Here is a 19361-nt window from a genome sequence, read left to right on the forward strand (position 1 = left end):
TCATGTATGTGCATGTGTAGATTGCCTTCCAAAATCAAGAAAAATAAATTTTTTAATGGCTCAGAGAATTCATCAGGAACATCAATTATTGTGAACACTGAAGATAATCTGAAAAGCATGAGGGACATAAGGCAGCATAAGTATTCACTCAAATTTCAGGCTTAGAACTTGTTTTCTTCAAAAACTTTCTCATGCCAACTTACTCTTTCACTTATTTGGCAAATATTTGTTGAAGGCCCAGTATGTTTTTGTTGTTGTTGTTGTTTTTAATTAATAAATTTATTTATTTATTTTTGGCTGTGTTGGGTGTTCCTTGCTGCATGCAGGCTTTCTCTAGTTGCAGCGAGCAGGGGCTACTCTTTGTTGCGGTGCGTGGGCTTTTCATTGAGGTGGCTTCTCTTGTTGAAGAGCACGAGCTCTAGGCACGTGGGCTTCAGTAGTTGTGGCACATGGGCTCAGCAACTGTGGCTCGCAGGCTCTAGAGCGCAGGCTCAGTAGTTGCAGTGCACAGGCTTACTTGCTCCATGGCATGTGGGATCTTCCAGGACCAGGGATCAAACCCGTGTCCCCTGATTGGCAGGCAGATTCTTAAACCACTGCACCACCAGGGAAGTCCCCCAGTATGTTTTTTTGATCATTTGCCTCTACTTATTAAAGGCTGAGTAAAGTGAATATAACAATGTATCTTCTTGCACGTTAAAATATGTAGCCTACCAGCAAAATTAATTAGTGAAGAAAGGGTTAAAGCAAATTCTCCTAAGAAACCCACCCTCCAGGAAAGCATCTTCTTCACCACAGCCACTGGTGTTCCGACTTGTCAGCCCTATTCAAAATATCTTTTGTGATTATTACCTAACAAAAACACTATGACACCAACATTTTTTTTACCCACTGATGAAACACTTCTATAGAGACTGTGCTATAAGGTGTTTAAAGAGGGATTACTACAATCTAAAAATCCTTCCTCAGAAGAGAACAATGTTTTCATGACTCGATCCTAGATCTTTTCCAAGGTTCTCCTTAATTTTTAAAACATGTTATTACAGAAAATTTCAAATATATGCAAAGGTAGAAAAAAACAGTACAATAAACGTACACATACTCATTACTTCAACAATTATCAACTCATGGCCAAACTTGTTTCATCTCTTCCTGCACCAGCATCTCCCCACCTACATATTAATTTGATGTAAATCTCAGACATAAAATAATTTCATTCATAAATATTTCAGTATGCATTCTAAGAGATAAGAACTTTTTAAAACATAGCCATACCACCATTGCAAGTAAAAAAAAAAATCCTTAATATCATCAAATATCCTCAATTTCCAATTTCCACTGTTACAAGTCATAATTGTTGTGTATGTGAACAAATCCTAATTTGGTCCACATGCTGCAATTGACTGAGATGTCTTTTAAGTCTCTTTTCTACAGGATATGTGTTTTAGAGCAATTTTTATATTGAAGAAACCAGCGGTTCGTACTAAATTTTTGTCCTGGTTGCTTTCCAGTCTGAATTTTACTGATTTAATTCCCATGGTGTTGTTTAACCTGTACTTCTATGTGTTCTATAAATCGATGGATATAAAGGCTTTATCCAAATTCAGGTTCCTTTTTATTAGGACAACACTACTTGATTAAGTGGTGATGTGTTCTTTAACCAGGAGCCACATAATATTTGGTTGTCTCTATTTGTGATAGTGTCAGCTGTTGTTCAATGCCTAGAATCATTTATTCCTTAGGTGGTTACAAAATGGTGATATTATAGTTTTATCACTTCATTTTTTAGTCAGAATACTTCTACAAAGAGAAAATTCCCTTCATGTATTTGGTTATCCAGCAGTATAGTTCATATAGGAAAGTCAGGCTGAATGCTTAATTTTTTCCCTTTATTTACCAGTTCTCAAAATAATGAGTTCACTACCTACCATCCTACAACAGTGACACAATAATTTGCATGTGTATGTATCATTATGATTCCATAGATTTAAACATTATTTGATGTATATCAATCCATTTTAGTCATTATCCTGATTTATGTCCAAACTGTCCATCCCATTTTGGGCCAGTAGGGGTCTCTTCAAATTGACTCCTGTGTCCTTTTCTTTTTTTGGCCTCTCCGCATGGCTTGTGGGATCTTAGTTCCCTGACCAGGGATCGAACCCTTAACTTAAACAGTGAAAGCGCAGAGTCCTAACCACTGGACCGCCAGGGGATTCCCAACTCCTGTGTCCTTTGACACTATCTTAGTAATCTTGATAGCTTCCTTGCTCACCGTTTCAAAAAGTAATTAATTTTTAACTTTAGTAGAATTTTAGGTATCAGCTTTAAAAGTACACATTTGCCATGAATACAAGATTGAAAATTACACAGAAATTGCAGAATATGTTTCTACCTTTAACATTTTATATTCTAAAAAATACACAGGACCACATTTGATTCAATAAAACAAACAGAATACCTAACACATGTTAGTAGAAACGCAACCATTTGTTGAATAAATTACTGAATTTGTTAATTAATTCTAGGAAGCAGAAAGACAGCAAAAAAAATTAACCACCATTGATACCCCTTCTTCAAGGTGACTTCTAAAATAAGCTATGTTATGGTACAGATTAGTCTTTAGTTTGGTGCTCACTACGCTATGGGCCTGGACAAGGAACTTCTCCTTGCTGCATATACAAGGCTGTTCATCGAGACTGCAGAGCTACTGGTATCTTATCAGTCTAGTCGGAACAATCACTTTTCTCTGCTTTTATTTTACTGTTACTGCCTCTGCAACTCCTAATAACATTGCTACTGATCACCCTTTGTCCTCTCTCTCCAATCTTGTTTGTCACCTACCACTTACTCTGGCTTTGGAGGAAATTTAGCCTTTTCATACTACAACAATACAAAAAACTCTTTTTCTCCCATGCAAACTGACAATTCTGTCTACTGTGCATGTTGCTTCTGCAATAATAATAACTAAAAACAAACAAAAAGATTTCTTAATGGTTTGAAATGTTTTGCTTCAGGCTAATTTCAGGACCAGAGACAAACTTGCACCTAAGTCTTCCAGAGATCAGTCTCTTTTCTTAAGAGACCATTGCAGGGACTTCCCTGGTGGTCCAGTGGTTAAGACTCCGTGCTCCCAATGCAGGGGGCCCAGATTCGACCCCTGGTCAGGGAACTAGATCCGGCATGCCGCAACTAAAGATCCCGCACGCAGCAATGAAGACCCTGCAGCACGCAACTAATATCCAGCACAGCCAAATAAATAAATATTTTTTTAAAAAACGAAAAAAAGAAAGAGAGACCACTGCAGATGGATGGACCTAGAGATTATCATACTAAGTGAAGTAAGTCAGACAGAGAAAGACAAATGTCATATGATATCACTTATATGTGGAATCCAAAAAATGATACAAATAAACTTATTTACAAAACAGAAACAGACTCACAGATATAGAAAACATACTTATGGTTACCAATGGGGAAAAGAAGAGAGGGATAAATTAGGACCTTGAGATTAACATATATACACGACTATATATAAAACAGATAAACAACAAGGACCTACTGTATAGCACAGGGAACTACATTCAATATCTTGTAATAACCTACCATGGAAAAGAATCTAAAAAAGAATATATATATGTATATTCTGAAAAATATACATTCTGAAAAAGAATATACGTGTATGTGTGTATAACTGAATCATGATGTTGCATTAAAAAAAGCAGGAGACAAAATAATACAGCTTGACTTCAACTATTCAAAAATGCTACTGGTGAAATATCTGGATTATGCATAATTTTTACTCTATACCTTATACTTTTCTGTATTTTCCCCAAATGCCTAAAATTTTAAATTAAAAATACATCCATTGTTAAATTATTTCAAATATTATACTGCTAATAGTAACACACTGACTATCTTTAGTTTACTTTTATGCTTTCAGCTAACAAAAAATGCAGGAAAATCCCTCTTACGTCTAATCATCTGGCAAGCAAAAGGGTGACCTAGACCAGGTGGCTCAACCTTCAGCACTATTGCCGATGTGATTTTTCACCAGAACAGAGTAAGCAATAGGGAATCCTTTTTTTTTTTTTTTTTTGGAGTATGTAAAGAATATACAACTTCCTGCACTGCATCTTGGCACACCAACTCTACTGCCTTGCTTAATTCTTGTAAATATTTGCTTAGGAAAAGGGGAAAAAAATATCGAATACATTAAGGATTTGCCAAGTGCCACTGTACGAAATGCTTTACTTGTATTATCACACTATAATTTATATCTCAAAACATACCTCAAAGCCATCTACATCTCTCCATCTCCACTGCTAACTACCATGGCCCAACCACAATCCTGTTTGCACAGGTAACTCTAATTAATAGCCCCCAGTGATCTCCTTATTTACACTCTTCCCTTTCCAATCCATTCTCTACACAGTAGTCAGAATGATATTTTTAAAACACTTCCTTTTTTTTTTAAACCTACAACCCAAAAGGCTATGATACCTCCCAAATCTCATTTCACACACCCCTCCCCTTCCAACCATACTCCAGCCACAGCACGTTTCCTCCTGCTCCTGAACACAAGTCTAGTCTCTAGGGTCTCTATTTGCTCTGCCTGGATTGCTCTTTGCCCCAGATGTTCAGCTGGCTTTGCTCATTTTCACTTTTCATGCCTTGGCTCAGTCACCACCTCCTCAGAAAAGCTGGAGTCCCAGGCCAGCATAGCTAATGAAATGGCCCCTGCTGGCTACCTTCTAGCCCATCACTCTGCTTATTTCCTTCATAGCATTTAGATATGTTTTCTCATTCCTCATTTCCAGAAAAGGTGGAAACTGTGTCTGTCTTGTTCAGTACTGCACCACCAGCAACTACAATGCCTGGCACCTCTTTCCTGAATGATCCTCACTCACAAAAACCCTATGAAGCACATACCGTGGTTAACCTCATTTTACAGGTAACCCTATTATTAACCTGAAGTACACAGAATCATGCTGTCAGCCTGCCAAAATGGTCTTTTATAACTGTCAATGTTCCTATTAGTTATTTAAGGGGTTAAATTCCCACTCTACTTTTCGTATGGTAATACTAGCAGATTGCAGACAGAAATTAAAAAATACAAAGGTCAATTTCTATATTTTTATTTTAAAACTATACTTTTATTAATCTCGGACTTAAGCAAAAGCACGTATCTGTTGATTTGGCATGTAGTCCTTAAAGGAGCATCCTCCCATCTCAAATCATTGTCAAATGAGGCAAGACATAAATACATGAAAAAATAAAATAAGTGCTTATGCAAAGCCAAAAGAACTTTTTTTAAAAAGGGTGTATTTACTAGAGAAACTAAGTAATATTTTTATTATTTAAAAGTATATGTTTGTGTAGATCATTTGAAAAACACTAAAGTTAATAAAAAAATTTTTCTAGAGAAAGTCACTGGTAATATCATAGTATATATTCTTACTACATTTTTTCTAGTTTCAAGAGCATTTTCCTATGTCACTAAATATTCTTCTAAATTATGATTTTTTAAAAAAAATGTTTGCATCCATCACCAGCCCTTAATAACTGTACCAGGGCTTCCCTGGTGACGCAGTGGTTAAGCACCCGCCTGCCAATGCAGGGGACAAGGTTTCGAGCCCTGGTCTGGGAAGATCCCACATGCCGCAGAGCAACTAAGCCCGGGCGCCACAACTACTGAACCTGCGGTCTAGAGCCCGTGAGCCACAACTACTGAGCCCGTGTGCCTAGAGCCCGTGCTCCACAAGAGAAGCCACCGCAATGAGAAGCCCGCACACCGCAACAAAGAGTAGCCCCCACTCACTGCAACCAGAGAAAGCCTGCGCGCAGCAACGAAGACCCAACACAGCCAAAAATAAATAAATAAATGTATAAAGATAAAATAATTGTACCATAACGCTTCCAACTCTTCTTAACTGTAAACGTTACCTATTTACTACTATTAATAATAAACTTGTGCACAGACTTTAATACGTATCTGATTATTTCTTGAAAGCAAATCCCTTTAAATAGAATTGTTGGGTGAGAAGGCATATACCTTTAAAGTTCTTTTTTTTTAAAGTAAGGTTTTATTTATTTATTATTTATTTATCTTTTGGCTGCGTTGGGTCTTCATTGCTGCAAGCGGGCTTTCTCTAGTTGCAGCGAGTGGGAGCTACTCTTTGTTGCGGTGCGTGGCTTCTCATTGCAGTGGCTTCTCTTGTTGCAGAGCCCGGGCTCTAGGCGCGCAGGCTTCAGTACTTGTGGCTCGCGGGCTCTAGAGCGCAGGCTCAGTAGTTGTGGCACACGGGGTTAGTTGCTCCGTGGCATGTGGGATCTTCCCGGACCAGGTCTCTAACCCGTGTCCCCTGCGTTGGCAAACGGATTCTTAACCACTGAACCACCAGGGAAGTCCTAAAGTTATTTTTAACATAAAGAATAACTGACCTCCAAAACACTGTTCAACTAACTATATGTCCCAATCAGCAGTAAGAGAGTTCCTGCTTTCCTGCACCCCCAATATGAAGAATCACTATGAAAAACTTAGCTAATATGAGACAATGAGTAGTAAATCCTTTAGACTTATATTTCTATGCTTATTAGTTAAGTATGGAACATTTTTGCATTTTCATTGGCTACTCGAATGGCTTTATGAAAGCATTCATTTCCTTTGCCCATTTTTCTACTGGAATGTACGTTGGTTTGTAAAAACTCTTTATAAATTAGAGATACTAACTTTATAAGTGCACTGTGCAATACAGTAGTCACTGTTTACTGAGCACTTGAAATGTGGAGTCTGAATTAAGATGTGCTGTAAGTGTAAACTGGACTCCAGAGACGGTAAGAAAAGATAATGTAAAATATCTCAATAATTTTTATATTGATTACGTGTTGAAATATTTTGAATATACTGGATAAAATATATTAATAAAATTAATTTCATCTGTTTTTAATTTTTAAATTATGGCTATCAGACAAATCAAAATTACATACATGGTTCGCATTATATTTCTTTTGGACAGAGCTGCTCTAGAATATTGTCTTCCTTTTTGCCTTTAAATGTTTTCAGTGTTAGTCTGACCCACAGACATTTCTCATTTTTAAGTATGCAAATGAAGCAGTTGTTTCCTTCAAGATTTCCTCCTCGACTTATTCTTTATAAGTTTTTCCCAGCCACACAGCAGTTTTAGAAGCATAAACTAAACTTTATTTCTTGACAAAGAAAAATATTTTTTAGAATTTTTTCCCAAAAGTTCTGCAAATATTTTCTTCAAACGTGCATCCAACTTAGTACTCTTTTTAGTTAGTACTCAGTACTCTTTAGTACTAAGTACTAAAGAGTACTTAGTACTCTTTTTCTAAATTAGTACTCTTTTTCTAAATAAATTTTTTAAGCTTTATCATAATTATGGTTGCCCTTTTAAAAACTGTTTCAGTATTTTTGAAACTAAATTTGCACAAACAAGGTTATTTTTTACATCTACTGTTTTTAAGCATGAAAGCACATTTTAATTTTTTGGTAATAAACACTGCAAACAACTTTTCAGTCATTCCGACTGGTGAGATAGGTGATTATTATCTGTAGTTCACAGAGGGATGAGACAAAGAGCACATAATTTTCGACTTGACAGCGACAGAGAATAATGGATTACAAATTACACTATTTCAACTTCTTTTTACCCACTCTTAAAGGGCAGTTTAGACTAAATTCAACAGCCACTCCACGTAATTTAAGTGTAAAATGCCGAAACTGCTTGGTCAATAAAAGCAACTAGGCCAGAAAGTTTAGCTGGGGATTTTGGAGTACAGTACAACCAGATGAATCATTTTGTTCACAAGAGAATCAGGTACATTTCCATTATAGGAAAACTCCACAGTTAACACGTTTTTATCACTACCAAAAAGCGCCAAGAACAGTGCTGTTAAAATTAACCCTTGCGAAATTTTAAGAGCCAGCTTTTACATTTATTGCAAATAAAAGATAGGACCATATTCTAAAATAATTGCACAGCATAGGCATTATTTTAGCTTATGTTACTTATAAACTTGAATGACTACGACTTCCAACTTCTACTGCAAGGTCACAAACATGCTACAAGTTTTTTCAAACATAAATTTTGGGTAAATGTTTCTGTAAATACTCTTTTCATCCCCAAGACTCTGGGGGATTATATCAGGCGTGGATTTGGTTCTGTCTCTTCCCTCATTGTTCCTAACAGTTCGCAAGTGTCAAGCAACCTATGGCATGCCAATGACGGCAAAAACGGAGGTAAACCTGATTAAAACTTGCAAGTTCAAGGTTATTTTGTAAACCGTCAATTTAAATTTGAGTCAGAAAAGACTGTTGAAAAAGAGGGATAAAACCTCCCGATAACCACTTTTTTCTGGGTTACAGCTCCAGTAGACACTTTTTCACCAAAAAGATTGTTCAACCGAACTGGGCTCATTCAATAATTGTAGGATGGTCATACCCCCATCTTAAAGGATGACTCGTAAATGTTGCGTAGCAACCCCCAAATTCCTCCTTAGAAAATTTAATAACACAGGTTGGGAGTACGAGAAAAGGAACAGGGTAAGAAAATCTATTCGGTCAAAGTGCTCAAAAAAGGTAAGGCGGTGAGCTCAAAAGACCCTGGAACTTTGTGGAGTCAGCAATTTCGCACTGCCTGCGCGGGGAGGCGGGCGGTCACCGCCGGGCACTGCGATGCTCACGTATCGTTTTATCTGAAACGAAGTGGTCCGTTTCACGGATGCGACCCGGCCCGAGAATTGCCCCCAAATGCCCGCGGGGGCCGTGCTAGGACCGTAGGCGAGAGCAGGATCAGGGAGGCCTGTAGGGGCCCCCGCCGGCTGGGCAGGCTGAACTGCAAAGGCGGAGGCCCGACAAGAAGGTTCTGGGGTTGGGAAAGGGCAAGGCGGCATACTCCCGAGGCTAGGCGCCCGGCGCCGAGCCCGGCCTTGTCTTCCAGTCCGGCTTCCGCGGAGTCAGAGGCCGGCGCAGCACACTCACCCTGGAGGTCGCTGGAGCCGCAGGCTACCGCCCTGCAGCGCAGGCGGAGCCGGCACAGGGAGGACCAGCTACATCTGTGGGCCGCGGCGGCGGCGGCCAAGCCCGGTAACATCCTGGCGGGGCAAAGGCCCCCACTCGGACACCGCCTGCTACCTCCGCGCCGCCGCCGAAACCAACTGACTCCATAGACCGGACACTACCGAACACCGACGCCTGCGCCGCCGCAGGCGGCCTTAGCGAACTCGGAAATGGTAACATTATTTAAAGACCTGGCCGCGGAGGCAGCGGAAATGACGTACGCGCGGAGCGCGAATCGCGAGACCTTGCCCCGGACCAGCTTGGGAGGGCGTGGCTGCGCAGGAAGTTTGGCGTGTTCCCCTTGTCTTAACGCGCTACTGCTTCTGTACCTTGCTTGGGTATCTACAAGTTGTTTGCTTCTTAACCGCCAGGAAAGCCTTGGGAGAAGTGACAGCCGTTGAGTGCTCTGCCTATTTTTCTTTTTTCTGGGCTCAGATCCTGGGCCATGATGTTGGAAATGGGAGGTAAGGTGGGGAGGAGGGACAGTGGCCTTCTGAGCCTCTCCCTCTCCAGAGCCTTTCTGGATAAGCCCAAGCCTAGGCTAATTTGTCCTCAGTGCCCTCGGAACCTGGAACACAGTACATCACAACAGCATTGTGTAGCCATTACCGTGAAGGCAAGTACCCACAGAATCAGTTAACTTGCCCTAGTAACGTCTGAACCTCGGATTCCTGTCTGTAATATACAATACTAAGACATATACGTTCAGGATTTGTCTGGGTAAAAGCAGATGTGCAGACATGCAAACAGGAGTCAGTCTGGCCCCAGGGAGAAAGAGACGAGAACAATATTCACAACAATATTAACTGTGTTGTTTATCTGACATGCTCATTCACGTCTTAGCTCAAACTGGAATGAGGCCTACCTTGACCACCCTAGCTATTGTAGGGGAGCAAAATATGCCACCCCAAAATGAGTTTCTTTGGCAAGAGAATTAATTTAGGCTGATTTTTTTTTTTAAGGCCCAAAAGACTCATCACCTTTGACCTTTCCCCTGCCTAAAAGAATATAGATAGAGAACCTGTTCCAAGAAGGCAGCTATCACCATAGATAACTGTAGTACAAACTAGGTTTGTAGACAGGGAGGAACCTAGCAAAGTCGGCTTGTTAAAATTCCTCTCTGGCCTATTGTCTCTGTGGGCCCAGCAAACATTTGTTTACCAAACATTTGCTTTTTTGTCTCCTTGCCAGTTGCCTTCCTCCCCTTGGAAGTCCCGAACTACTACCCCCAGCATCCTCTTTTTTCTTTAGCTGAAGATGGTATTCAGGGTGAGGGTTTTGGCCGTTTTGGAGAGTTAGTCAGTTTTCCTGGGTATCTCCCATGTATACATGTTATTAAACTTTTGTTTGATTTTCTCCTGTTAATCTGTCTCATATTAATTTAATTCTTAGACCAGCTAGTGTAACAGGGAAGAGCCGATTTTGACTCCATGTTGTATCTGTTTCTTTGACTTTAGCCTTTGCTTTTCGTTGCTTTTGTTATTAAAATCGTACATGATGGCCTGCCTCAGGGAACCTTACCCACCTGTGAATGGCTGCAAGAAAGAAGAAATTAACACATCCCCTCCCCGAGGCTGGCCATTCCAGGAGAAGTTTTGCAAGACTGATGGCCCTTTTTACTTTACTTCCTTCCCACCTCTCCCTCTCTATTCTGCCTTTTTACTTTACTTCCCTCTCTGACTCTATAAAAGAAACTGACATCCAGATGCCATAAGGTGGTTATTTTGAGACACTAGTCTGCTATCTTCTCCGTCTGCCAGCTTTCCGAATAAAGTCGTGTTCCTTGCCTCAACACCTCATCTCTGATTTATTGGCCTGTCGTGCGGCGAGCAGAGAGCGAGCTTGGACTCGGTAACACTAGAACTTAGAAGGGTAGAGGAAAATTTCTTCCTCCCCGACGCTATAGTAGGCCTGTTTATTCTCTACCCTGTTGCCCTGTATACTCTTCTTCAAAATGTCTATAGATATTTGAAATTATATATGTATTTATTTTTTTATTTTCTGTCTCTCAGAATAAAAAATAAGCATCATGATGCTGGAATCTTGTGTTTTGCACACTGCTGTTTTACAGGGGATAAAACAGTGCCTGACACAAATAAATTAGTCGAATGGAATGCATGGTGGTTTGTTTTAAAATTAATGAGTCATTTAACTGTAGTATTACTGTTGTCGAACCCAAGTTTGTGTGTCCGATGCACAAAGAGGCCAAGCAAACCAAGACGTAGGAGTCTGGAGCAGAGAAAGGTTTATTGCAGGGCCAAGCAAAGCCCAAACTCCCTGAAGGTTTTCAGGGAAGAGTTTCTATGGGCAAAATTCAGATGAAGGTCTGCAGGGTGTGTGACCTTCCTCTGGTTGGTAGTGAGGTAGCAGGTTGAGATTGAGATTCCAAGAATCTCAGTCATCAACCTTCTGGTTCCAACCAGTCTGGGGTCCACATGGCTTGTGCTCAACCTGAAGTTACCATACTCCGCCTGGGTGGGGAGCCTTAGTTCCTGTAGAAGAACTCAGAGATATATTGTTATGTATATCTACTGAGGAGGAACCAGGACCCTGCTTTATTGTTGCATTATTGTTTCTTGACTGCTCCTCCTTTGTTTCTGCATTCCCTCACTTCCCTAATTAGTAACTGTTTGAATCTGCCCTTCGGAACTCGGAGAGGGTCTGGGAGGCTGTAGCCTTTTTCCTATAAGTAAGAAACGGGGACATGGAAAGGCCCCACAGGGTCCTGCTCAGTTTCACTACAAAATAACTAATTCAACGGGAAATAAATTAGTATGTTCCCAATTTTAAGAGAATCAACACAGTCTTTTATGCTGATTGAGAAAGTACAACCAGATTAGTGAGGTCATAGTGATTAAATTATCACAAGAATGGAAAGCAATTTAACTTCCTATGACAAACATAGATTAAAACATTAAGTGGTTAAACATTAAAAAAATGCTGTTCCTGGGACTTCCCAGGTGGCGCAGTGGTTAAGAATCCACCTGCCAATGTAGGGGACACGGGTTCGAGCCCTGGTCCAGGAAGATCCCACATGCCACGGAGCAACTAAGTCCGTGCGCCACAGCCACTGAGCCTGCGCTCTAGAGCCCGCAGGCCACAACTACTGAGTCCACTATGCCACGTGCTCCGCCACAAGAGAAGCCACCGCAATGAAAAGCTTGAGCACCACAACGAAGAGTAGCCCCCACTCGGCGCAACTAGAGAAAGCCCGCGCACAGCAACAAAGACCCAATGCAGCCATAAATAAATAAATAAATTTATTTTTTAAAAATGCTGTTCCTTAAATATTTATAACCTCAAGATAACTGAAAAATCTGAATATTACTGGAAAGTTCTTATCCTTTCCTTATAAGTAGATTTTAGCAGAAATCCAGCTGTATGATATAAAATACATAAAGGCTTAACTTCAATTTTATGGTAACTATATGTTGCATTAGCCTTTACTATATTGCTAACTTAAATGCTTTGGATTCTTAAAGTTGGCCCCTAGTTTCAACTATCATTTTAATCAAGACTGGTCAAAACTGCACAGGATTTACTTTTATGTACAATAGGATTTTAATTTTTGTTTATATGTATTTTCTAATAATTCTTAGAGGAATATTCATTCCTTTTGTGATAAGAAACATTTTTTAAATACATTTTTTTGCAGGGTTGTTAAAATAATTTTAATAACAGCTGTGTGATGTGAAGAACATAATGCTGGTGTATAGCACAATTTCAGCAACCTTACCACAGTTAGGCAATACTTAAGGTATTGCCCTTTAGCCTTCTTGACCTCCTGACCCCACCATCAGAAGAGCAAGCAGGCTTTCCCCTTAAATGTTACATGACTTTTGGTTACATTCCTAAAAGGCTCTCTCAGCCTCTAGGATATTTTCCCTCTCTTTTAGGAAACTACTTGCTCCGTCCCCAGCATTCCACTCAATTTCCTCATCCACCACCTCCTCCCATCTTTCACAATTCTGCCCCTCCAGCCTTACCAGCCTGCCCACCCCTGTTCAGTCCCGTGTTCTCCCGCCTAACCACATCATGCTGGCTTTGCAGCAGTCATTCTCAACCAGTGGCAACTTTTGGCAATGTCTAGAGACATTTTGGTTGTTACAACTGGTAACTACTGGTATCTAGTGGGTAGAGGTCAAAGATGCTGCTAAACATCCTACAATAAGCAGGGTAGCCTGTCACAACAAAGAATTAGACTCCTCGAAATGTCAACAGAGCTGCTGTTGAAAAACTCTACTTCTGAGTCACAATTCAAAATTACATATTAAAGGCAATGCCCACCAACTTCTACCAAATGTGCGTGTGTGTGTGTGTGTGTGTGTGTTGTGTGTGTATTTTCTTTTCTATAAAGATGTCCTTTTTCTTTTTTTTATTTATTTATTTTTATTTATTTATTTTTGGCTGTGTTGGGTCTTCATTGCTGCATGCGGGCTTTCTCTAGTTGCAGCTAGCGGGGGCTACTCTTCGTTGCGGTGCATAGGTTTCTCATTGCGGTGGCTTCTCTTGTTGCGGAGCACGGGCTCTAGGCGGGCAGGCTTCAGTAGTTGTGGCGCGTGGGCTCAGTAGTTGTGGCTCACGGACTTAGTTGCTCCGCGGCACGTGGGATCTTCCCAGACCAGGGCTCAAACCCTGGTCCCCCACATTGGCAGGCGGATTCTTAACCACTGCGCTACCAGGGAAGCCCCTGTGTGTGTATTTTTTTAACTCCTAAATCCTCACATATGCATCTTGATACTGACAGGTTTTCCCATCCACCAGCTCTGTCCATGTCTGAAGCCACTTCCCCATTTCAGCATCACTGGTGGGAATTAGGGAGAGAGGAATAGGGAGTACTCCTCATCTTCTTGCCTCCAATATCTATGCAAGTGGGGATGGGAAGGTAAAAAGATACACGGGACTAGATTCTTGCTCTGTTTTATTCTCAGCCTCTGTGAACCCATCCTCCAAATATTTCAGCAGCGTGGACATGCTTCATTACAGCTGCTTTGTTCCCATCAACTTCACTCCACTATCTCCTAACACCTCCAACATTTGTTCTTTTGTCTTTCAGTAGCTTGCTGGAAATACTTTTGCGTGACATCAATCTATATATATCAGATTTCTGTGAAATTTGACACTGATTATTTGATCTTTCTAAAAATATCCAGGCCTTTATTTTTAGCCTTTTTTCAAAAAGAGGTTGGATTGAGTCAATTCTGGTATTAATTTTGGCTATGCCATATTTACTTCTGGACACAGCAGTTATAGAGAAACTGAAATGGGAAGAAAAGAATCCTGTCCCTGCCCTGTTTCCTGGTTAAGAAAGAGTCGACTTTGAAGAAGGGAAGCCAAAGCATGGCTTGTAACAAGCTGAAAATATGCCCTTGAGAGCTGAAGCCTAAACTGTGCCCATGAAATGGAAAATAAGCTTGACCCTGGCTTTGGCTTATTTACAATAAGAAAAAAATCAATTGAAGAATTTCACATTCCTCTTTATACTTAAACAGAAGTAGACCATAAAGAGCCACTACACTTTCTAAAGAATTAGGACAAATGGAAGAATTTAATAAATAGAAAAGAATTAAACAAACAAAAGCAAAATTTAAAGACTGCAGCAAAACATTAAAAAAAATGTTTTTTTTTTTTTTAAAGCTGAAAACATTTTAGATGACTTCCTTGGCAGTCCAGTGGTTAAGACTCCATGCTTCTACGTCAGGGGGCACCGGTTCCATCCCCGGTCCGGGAACTAAGATCCCGCATGCCGCTCGGCTCCGCCAAAAAAAAATTGAGAAAATGTCAAAAGAATAATTACTAAACCCACATGGTTGTGACAGATGTTACAGTCAGAGGCCATAGTACAAAAAATAATTATTCATTAATTTGCACTGTAGCATCTGCTACATGTTATTTCAGCAACTGAATTGTGCAGAAATGACAGTGAATTCTAAACTTAAATATCTAATAATTTAGCAGAGTCATTCCTGCTTTCAAAAAAAAAAAAAAGAAAGAAAAGGAAAGAAAAATTAAAGGTTATCGAAAAAGTAGTTATGTGGTGTCAAGACTAGTCGTAGAATCTAATATACCATTTGAACTGGGCAACAGGCTGCTCACCGACCTTGCTGCTGGATAATGTGGATTTCATGGTAATAGGCAAGACGCTCTGAGATGGCCCAATATCTTACACCCCTGCTGTTTTTTTGATAATGGGCTCACACTCTTATTCCTCTTCCATAAGTGAAGCATCACGTTGTTTACTCACTCCACCCCCCAGCCAAGGAATACAAGTCCATGATGAAACTGAGGCAATGGATTTTGGCTGTTAGTTACCAGCATGTCAAATGAGAAAATATGCAACTGATAAAGCTTAGAAGCAAGGTCAGGAATAAAGAAAAGTAAATTTGAAAGCAGACAGATTGTTTAACAGTTGCTATTGGAAACAAATTCTGGATTAAACAAAGTTTTTAAAATTAAATTTAGGCCTCTTGACCTGGAATTTTTTTTCGAATGATAGAACTCAGTGCCAGTGAAGGACATTTATATTTTGTGACTGCCCAGCGTATTTTGAACACACTTCCAATATCTGGAGAATCTCCCACCTTGTGGGTTTACCTCCCCAAGGTGGAAGGCTGGCACTTGCTCTCCCAGGCTCCTTTCCAGCTAGGGCCCACAGATGTGACAGAGGCTCCAACCAACCATCAGAAATCTGTGAGAGGCCTCAATTTGCAAGAAAATAATGGGAAGAGCATGGCATCTCATGGAACACGTTTTGACGAGGGAAGAGATGTGAGGCACAAATACACAAATTCGGAGGCAGTAGGGAGAGAAGTCCAGGGGCGTGTCCCGGTAATAGTGACGACCGTGTCAATGGAAGCTGAAATAGGAAGCTGCGTCGTTCCTGGTTATACAGCTTCCAAGCCTGAGTCTCCCCTCCTTTTAAAAAATGCTGTTAGCTGCCCAATATCCTTTCAAAAAAAAATCCTTTTCTGTTTAACTAACTGGGGTGGATTTTGTTCAAATTTTTATGTTAAAGTCCTATCCCCAATGTGACTGTATTTGGAGACAGGACCTTTAGGAGGGAATTAAGGTTAAATGAGGTCATAAGGGTAGGGCCCTAAGCCAATAGGTGGTTTTATAAGAGGAGGAAGAGAGAAATAGCCTTCTCTGTCTCCCTCCAAGTACACACATCAAAGAACGGCCACCTGACCATACAGTGAGATGGTGGCTACCAAGAGGCCTCAGAATGAAGTCTACTTTGCTGGCACCTTGACCTTGGAATTCCAACCTGCAGAACTGTGAGAAAATAAATTTCTGTTGTTTAAGTCACCTAGTTTGTGATGTTTTGTTATGGCATCCTGAGCAGACTAATATACCATATAATGGAAGAGAAAGGTGGTTTACTCTATAATAAAGCAGTCTTAATGTTGGTCAACTTAATATACACACAAAATCCTAAAGGATGTTCAATCGCAGCTTCATTTTCAGGCCATGCAATCCAAACAACACAAAGTCCACAAGTACACAAGCCAGTGGAGTGTTTTCATCTGTTCAACTTGCCCCTAAGCTCCATTCACAGCCATGGAGTCTTAGTCCCAGACTCTTGGGGAACAGCATGTGGTAACACCAAGGTCACCAGAGAATCTTTGACAATCTCCTTCATACGTTCCATATCTGTGTTGTTGAATACACTAACCAGTAGTCATATGTGGAGAGTGAGCCTTTGATATATGGCTAGTCTGAATTGAGATGTGCTGTAAGAATAAAATATATATTGAAGGCTTAATATGAAAAAAAGAATGTAAAATTATTAATAATTAATAACTGTTGATAATGTTTTAGATATAGTGGGTTAAATAAAACATATTACAAAAATTAATTTCACCTGTTTCTTTTTACTGTTTTAATATGCTACTAGAACATTTATTTTTATTATTATTATTTTTTTTAATATTTATTTATTTAGGCTGCACCCCGTCTTAGTTGTGGCATGCGGGATCTTCATTGTGGCATGCAGGATCTTTAGTTGTGGCATGCAAACTCTTAGTTGTGGCATGTATGTGGGATCTAGTTCCCTGACCAGGGATCGAACCCAGGCCCCCTGCATTGGGAGCAGGAAGTCTCAGCCACTGGACCACCACGGAATTCCCAACTACTAGAACATTTTAAATTATATATGTGGCTTGCATGTGTGCCTTGCATTATATTCCTATTGGACAGTGCCGCTCCATACACACATGCAGTCTCTTGGCTGTGTTGGGTCTTCGTTGCTGCACGCGGGCTTTATCTAGTTGCGGTGAGCGGGGGCTACTCTTCATTGCGGTGTGCGGGCTTCTCATTGCGGTGGCTTCTCTTGTTGCAGAGCACGGGCTCTAGGTGCGCAGCCTTCAGTAGTTGTGGCATGCGGGCTCAGTAGTTGTGGCTCACGGGCTCTAGAGCACAGACTCAGTAGTTGTGGTGCACGGGCTTAGTTGCTCCATGGCATGTGGGATCTTCCCAGACCAGGGCTTGAACCCGAGTCCCCTGCATTGGCAGGTGGATTCTTAACCACTGCGCCACCAGGGAAGTCCCTCTTAGTCCTCTTGATACATTCACTCTTTCCTTAAAGTCTCAGCTCCAGTTTTTCCTGGGTCTTGCCTTCAAGGGATGTTGTCAGTCTTTCTCTGCTCCAAGTGGTTCTGCTTTTCATAGTGATCAGGTTTCAAAACTTGAGTATGCTTGAGGTGGGGGGGTAGTCCTCACGGGGGCAGATTCCCAGATAAAATATCTACTGCAATTAGATCTTTCCTCATTGCACTGATACTTGTTCTCCTTCACTGCCTTAGGTAACATTTTAAAAACACTCTTCTACAGAAGAAAAAAAAAATGATGAACTTTATTTGGGAAAATTAACTAACAACAAAAACACAAAAAACAAAAAAACCTTAACCCTTCTATTAATGTAGGCTTTAGAATTCAACATTCTAGAAAAAAGGAAGCAAGTGGTAGGGAAGAAAACCCAGTCAGTCCTGTCGTACATACATTAGTGATTTGGATCCTATATTACTCTCTGTTCTTCAAAAGTGGTTAAATGTATTACCCAAGGTCATAGATCTGTATGAAGTAGTTAGTACTAAAACCTGGGTTCTGAGCTTTATTCTGTTCTCTTACCATTATATCACAATATCATGTAATCTCCAAAATTTAGTGACAATTCAAAATTTTACAGTACCTGGGTAGGGGAGAAAATGGGAGGCGGTCATTGTTACAAACATCAATTATTACTAAACAGTACCTGGAAAATAATTATAGTTATTTTCTGACTATTTGGGATATAAATAAGTGGGAAATTATGTTAACAACTATTCAATTTATTCAACATAGCACTCCACAGAATTGTCCTAAATTACAGATGACGACGATGACAGCCACAATGTTTTGAGCCCGTTATGTGAAGTAGTATGCTAAACACTCTATATGCTTGAGCTCATTTGATCATTTCACAATGGATAGGATATTAGTATCTCCATTTTACAGGAGAAACAGAGATCACACAGCTAAGAAGTGACTGAAACCAGGTCTGTCCGACCTCAGACCCCTAGATCCTGGCTGTGCTGTACTGCTTTCCAGTGATCTTATCTCTGCTACTTCCTATGTGTCTCAGGTCATACCCGTATCTAAAGAAAACAGAATTGTAATTCTGGGCATCATTCTCTGCACATTAACAGATAAATTTAGTTTCGAGCATTTCTTAGACTATTTTTGCATCCTTCTTAAGAATTCATTTGGGATCGTTTAGAAAGAGCATGTTTTGGAGAGGACTTTCAATCATTTACTGATTTTGAAGAAGTACTTCTGGAGAGAACTCTTACAATTACAGAGGCTGATCTGACTTTGCCAAGTAATAGCACTTTTGCTTTCTGTCCCTTGCATAAACTTTTATGTCCCTGGAATTGTGAGAGTTTAAAAAAAAAAAAATCCACCTGTCAACATAAGGCTTTGTACTTTAATAAGGGAAAAAGAACAACATTCTCTTAAAGGATCCAGAGTTTCTTTTTTGCCCTGAAAGGTGCTGACTTAAAACATGGCAACCTTGGGCTTCCCTGGTGGCGCAGTGGTTGAGAATCTGCCTGCCAATGCAGGGGACACGGGTTCGAGCCCTGGTCTGGGAAGATCCCACATGCCGCGGAGCGACTAAGCCCGTGAGCCACAATTGCTGAGCCTGCGCGTCTGGAGCCTGTGCTCCGCAACGGGAGAGGCCACGATAGTGAGAGGCCCGCGCACCGCGATGAAGAGTGGTCCCCACTTGCCGCAACTA

General features: G+C 40.5%; 1 protein-coding gene across 4 annotated transcripts in view; it reads right to left on the reverse strand.

Annotated features, from left to right (window-relative positions):
- Nucleotides 1–9260, reverse strand: part of SLC30A9 (solute carrier family 30 member 9) — a 77427-nt gene extending 68167 nt beyond the window's left edge. For 3 of the 4 annotated variants that reach the window (XM_059923080.1, XM_059923078.1, XM_059923076.1), the window contains exon 1: nt 9008–9260. In XM_059923080.1, the coding sequence (XP_059779063.1) occupies nt 9008–9119 (112 nt within the window). In that variant the 5' untranslated portion in view covers nt 9120–9260. The remainder of the gene's footprint in view (nt 1–9007) is intronic. The other variant, XM_059923079.1, reaches the window with a different exon arrangement.
- Between the last annotated feature and the right edge of the window lie 10101 nt (nt 9261–19361).

Source organism: Balaenoptera ricei, chromosome 5, assembly GCF_028023285.1.
Source record: "Balaenoptera ricei isolate mBalRic1 chromosome 5, mBalRic1.hap2, whole genome shotgun sequence".
Taxonomy (NCBI): Eukaryota; Metazoa; Chordata; class Mammalia; order Artiodactyla; family Balaenopteridae; genus Balaenoptera; species Balaenoptera ricei.